The sequence below is a fragment of the Magnolia sinica genome, chromosome 4, assembly GCF_029962835.1.
Source record: "Magnolia sinica isolate HGM2019 chromosome 4, MsV1, whole genome shotgun sequence".
NCBI lineage: Eukaryota > Viridiplantae > Streptophyta > Magnoliopsida > Magnoliales > Magnoliaceae > Magnolia > Magnolia sinica.
The window spans coordinates 108,774,135-108,779,387 of NC_080576.1; the positions used below are offsets into that span (position 1 = coordinate 108,774,135).

Sequence of the window (5,253 nt, forward strand, 5' to 3'; positions counted from 1 at the left end):
TTTCCTTCATTTTTTCTTATAAATTCAAGGGTCCACTGCATTTATAACCCCACCTAAAGTTCAAGTTGGGCAACTTGGGTCCAGGTTGGGCCTGACCCAAGTTACACCCATATGCTCAAAAATCATCCCAAACCCAAGTTGCAACCATGTCTACAATACTGGCCAACGAAATGGACGACCAACATTCAACAGCCCAAACTTCATGTGTGCTAAAAAATGAGACAAAAACCATAATAACCCAATTAAAAGTATCCCATATATATTTCAATCATACAACCCAACAGCATGAAAATACACCTTATATATTAAATATATGATACGCAGCTGCGGGCTACATACATTTTTTGCAACCACTTCAACTGCTTTTGAACTTACTACACACTCCCCTTGCACTTTTAACTTAGTCAAAAGGTTTCATCATACCACTCATATCACACACACACACACCTTTTTCCCCTTTTTATCCCTACCAAATTACCAAACACACCCCTTTTTTCCCTTTATACCCCTACCAAATTACCAAACACACTTTTTTCTTTTCCCTTTATACCCCTACCAAAATTCCTCATTCAAACGCTCCCTCCTTTTCTTTCAAAGTAACTAGCGACGAAAATTCAAAACCAACCCCAACCGAATCCTGGCGCCAAAAAAGGGTGGCGGGAATCCCGACTCGCCTGGGCCGGATTTTCTTCCTTTCCGTGTTTTCAGACCCTGAAATTCTTGCCGGAGAAGGTCTGCCCGAACTGCCAGTTGGCTGGGACCGCGTTCCACGAGGTAGATGTGCGGCGATCGCTGCCGGTGACCCTGAACGAGAGAGCCTGGCCCACCAGGACGGCGTTGGATTGCCAGTTCTGGCCCCAGTTGCGGCTCATGCTCATCCATCCGGTCTTCGACCCCTTGACGCTGACACGGATAATGTCTCCGGCGCCGGCAACGTTAGTGACCAGGACCAGATTGAAGTAACGGAAGCCGTTAATGGTGAATCGGATCCCACCTCGTTTCCTGCATGGAATCCTGGAGAAGAAAAACAGAGAATGAGCATGTCTGATTGCTAACCTGCGCATGGTGTACATGTTTAGGTTTACGAGAAAACTGCACTTAGCACCAAAATCAAACAAATCAGTAGATCACAACCGTCCGATTAGGTTCCAGCAAATGGTTCGGGATTTGTATGGTTAAGATCATCTGATTAGTGTGGTTATAAGGTTATGATGGCACCCTGGGCTCTCGATCCTTGTCTTGATGATGGCCCAGACAAGCCCAGTTCAGGGAGCGATGGGAAAATCTATAGAGTAGAGGGCAATGTCGTCATTTAGAAATCATTATCTATGGCAGTGTACTAATACGCGTTTTGGAAATTGAAGGAGGGTACAATGGTAAATGTAGTCTCAAAAGACCAAACATCCGCATCGGACAAAGATAAAAAAGATATCTCCGATTTTCTGAAAAGTGATAGACATCTGCCCGATTTCTCGAATCGGGAAAAACGAGTTCTTTGACTTTTGACTCTCAGTAAAAACATGATAGCACGTATCTCGACTGAGTTACCAGCTGTCACGCCCATTGAGATCCGGGCCGTTCATCTAGTAAGGCCCACCGTCCGTAGGTTTGCCCACTTTTAAAATCTCACTGCTTGGGGATCGTGAACAACCGTACATCAGTGAACCAAGATCTCTTCTTTGACTTTTGACTCAACAACAGCGGCTAGCCCATCGTGATCCGGCCGTTCATACAACAAGGCCCACCGCGGATGGGCCAGCTTGTAAAATCTCACTGCTTGGAGATCGGAACCGCCCATACACCAGTGCGTTAAAACCAACCCCCAAGATCACGACCGTGTATGGATAACGATTGTATGTTGGAGGGTACTTTTGTCAAATCACATTACAGGCTCCTGCGCACTACTGCTGGTTATTTTAATGGGAAATACGGTACACTGCGGGTGCACCAATTTCCCGTGATCCAAGCTGTTAAGAAGCAGGCGGTGGGCCACAGCAAAAACTCCTGGCCGTAGGTGAGGTGGACCGGTCACGAGGAAGGGACGGTAATGGTTTACACTTCAAGCCTATTGAAAGGCAGGCGTACTTGGTGCCTGGTGGGGCCCACCTCTAGAACCCATCGCATCAAGCGAGGGTAAGAAACAAAGACTGGCACATCTGAACCACAGCTTCTGCTACCCTTCGTCGAATCTCATTACGGGGCTCGGACTAGATATTAGAGGGCCCTGATTTTGAGAACGTGTACAGTGTTTCGATACAGGCACCAGTTCATACATGTGGGGCCCATCGTTGGGGGATCCAGGCCGTTGAGACAAAGGAGCCTACAATCGATAGGGGATCCCTAGACAAAAGATCTCAGAGGAGATGAGTCTGACCATGAATCGATGGTGTCTACAAATAGAAGGTCACGGAGGAAATAATCAGCAGAGTCGGACAAAGCAGTCAATCATCCATTATGTAATTTCCAGCTCATACTCCTGCATGATAGAGCCATCATATCAACGGTCTGAAACGCGTGAAATCTGGCGCGTGGGAATCTGGGCCGTTGATAAGTGGGACTGGGACATCCATGGATCACAAGTCATAACAGGAGCAGCTGGTTAGCAACTGTGAGTCTGTGACTCACCTAAATCGGGTGAGCCCCACCTAATGAACGGAAGGGATGCCGCACGTATGAGCCACATTGGCACGTGCGGGAAGATTAGTGAAGCGACGGGCTACTCCCGAGTCCTGAGAGAAGCTATGACTACAGTCAACAACACTACCAGGCCCCAACACACGCCGGAAAACCTTACCTGCGGAATGACACCGGCACAATTCCGGCCCTGTACTCGGCGATCTTTAGGAACATGGGCATGGCGAGGTCGAAATGGGGGCGAGGAGGGTTGCACCACCCGCCATTGTCGCTGGGAAGGGCGTAGTTGGGAGGGCAGAAGTTCGTCGCGGTGATGAAGATCGACGGGCTGCCGGAATGGCACCATTTCGGGTCGTCGGCGCATTTTATCTCGAAACACGCCCCGCAGCTGAGGCCTTCGTTGAAGAGAGCAGTGCTCAGAGCTGCTGTCTCTACACCGTAGCCCTGGCTGTAGAGATTTCCATAGCCACAAGCTCCACCTGCATAGATTGAAAGAAAGAGATGATAAATGAGAGTTGGGCTCTTTCAGAAATGGAGAGTATCCCACTGGAAGTGGGTTTTGTATGAACAGTTGAAGAGATTGAGATGGGTTTCGTATGAATGGTTGCAAATTGCAGAGATTGAAACGGGTTCTGTAAGAAAGCTAGAAAATGCAGAGAATGTGATGGGTTTTGCATAACGGTTGAAAGATGCAGAGATTCAGCTGGATTTGGCATGCTTGGTGGGGAAATGCAGAGATTGAGATGGGTTATGTACTAATGGTTTGAAAAAGCAGAAGAACAGGGCTTTCCGCAAATGTATGTGAAAAATGCTTAGGGTGCGATGGGTTCTACATGAATGGTTGAAAAAGGCAGAGAGTGAGATGGTTATTGAATAAATGGCTGAAAAATGCAGAGCCTGATTTGGGTTTTGTATGAATGGTTGAAAAATGCCGAACAAGATGTTGATTTTCTCATGCATTGTTAGAAAATACAAAAGCATATTTGAGTTTCAGGACTAAAAAACATGGGAATGCAGATCGAGGGATCTACATTCCAGTGACCGGAAAGTAGGCAGAGTAGATTGGCATTCTCTCTTTTTTCAAAAGAAAATGCAGCCGAATCAAAGAGCCTTTCGGCTCAAAAAGTACACATTTCTGACCAATCAACTGCAAAAAGCAAAGACGGGGAATCTGACCCACATGCCGGCAAATCCAAGACTCGGTAGAAAAACGATCTGACAAACAGCTGGAGATGTTAAACTACGCACCCATGGTTCCAGAAGCGTCGTTCCCGCCATAGAAAGTCGCGTGGGCGTTCTGCCACGCCCCGCCGGTGTAAACGCCCGGGATTCTGGCGTCAACGAGCGTCGAAAACAAAAGAGAAATGACGGTGATGAGGGCGCCTAGAGCGGCCATTTCGATAGGGGAGAGAGAGAGAGAGAGAGAGAGAGAGAGAGAGAGGGAGGGTGGGGTGGGAAGGAAGGAGGAAGACGGGGTACTTATGGATATGTGAGGGAGGGACGGGCGGGAGACGAAATAATGCCCGTGTAATTAATGAGGTGAGGGGTAGAAATGGAAAGTGCTGGAAAATAGAAAAAGGAAGAAAAAACGGAAAGCCGGTCTTCTACTGCCGCTCTCGCATGACCTTGTAGTCTCTATCTTAAATGCCCCTGGAGTTTCTCTCTTTTACTGCCTTTTGTTTTGTTTTTTAAATAAATAATAATAATAATATAATCATAATAATAATAAACTTCGTTGCTCTGGCGGAGCGTGCTGATGATACGCAATAACTTTTTAAGGAATTGAATTATGAGGAATGCAAGTAATTCAAACTAACTTGTACGAGTTTTCATGAACGAAAACTGGACCGTTAAAATTTTAAAAAATATATATACTATGGTCCATTTTCAACAAATAAGTGAACATTATTGGAGGTTAGGTTTGTTTAACCACTCCGATCTTGGGAAGATGACTTAATGGTCACTTTGACTTGTGTTAATGTACGTCACGTATATAATTTGTAAGCGGCCAAGTATCAAGTGTGATACGCTGCCAGAGTATTCAACAACACCCTTTCGTATTTTCATTAAAGCCACTCTGGCGTGCATTGCGCTAGGTTACTTTCGCTGACTCAGAGCCACGTGGACGGAACTTTCATAAGATCCACGCCGTCCATCCGGTACCCTGCCTTATGTCGGGCGCGGCTTAGGTGGATCCTCGGATCCATCGAGGTGCGTGGGACCCCTGACTGTGAGGCCCACCTTGATGTATGTGACATCATCCACGCCATCAATCTGTATTGAAAACTCATTTTAAGGCATGATCCAAACGATGCAGATCCAAATCTCAGATGTGCCGTGGTAAAAGAAATAGTGGTAATTGAGTATTGAAACTTCTTATGGGCCACAGAAGCTCTGGATCAAGATGATATTTGTGTGGTCATTTTGTATAGGTTTTTGTGACCGTATCAACAGGTTGGATGGCAAATAAACATTTGGGTGTGCTCCATGAAGTTTTTAATGGTGGGGATTCAATCATGACTGTTTCTTGTGGTGTGGTCGGCCTAGGATTTTGGCATGTTTCATTTTTTGATCATGCTGAAAAATGGGCTTTGAAAATGGTTGGGCAGTTTGAGGCCC

The 5,253-nt window shown here is 46.3% G+C and overlaps 1 protein-coding gene across 1 annotated transcript; it reads right to left on the reverse strand.

Moving 5' to 3' along the window:
- Positions 1-234: 234 nt before the first annotated feature.
- On the reverse strand, positions 235-4,078 carry LOC131243748 (expansin-A4). The gene is made up of 3 exons (XM_058243298.1): positions 3,883-4,078; positions 2,795-3,113; positions 235-1,014 (listed from the first exon to the last, which is right to left on the reverse strand). The coding sequence occupies exons 1-3, from the start codon at positions 4,028-4,030 to the stop codon at positions 705-707; spliced, it is 777 nt and encodes a 258-aa protein (XP_058099281.1). The 5' UTR covers positions 4,031-4,078; the 3' UTR covers positions 235-704.
- Positions 4,079-5,253: the final 1,175 nt, after the last annotated feature.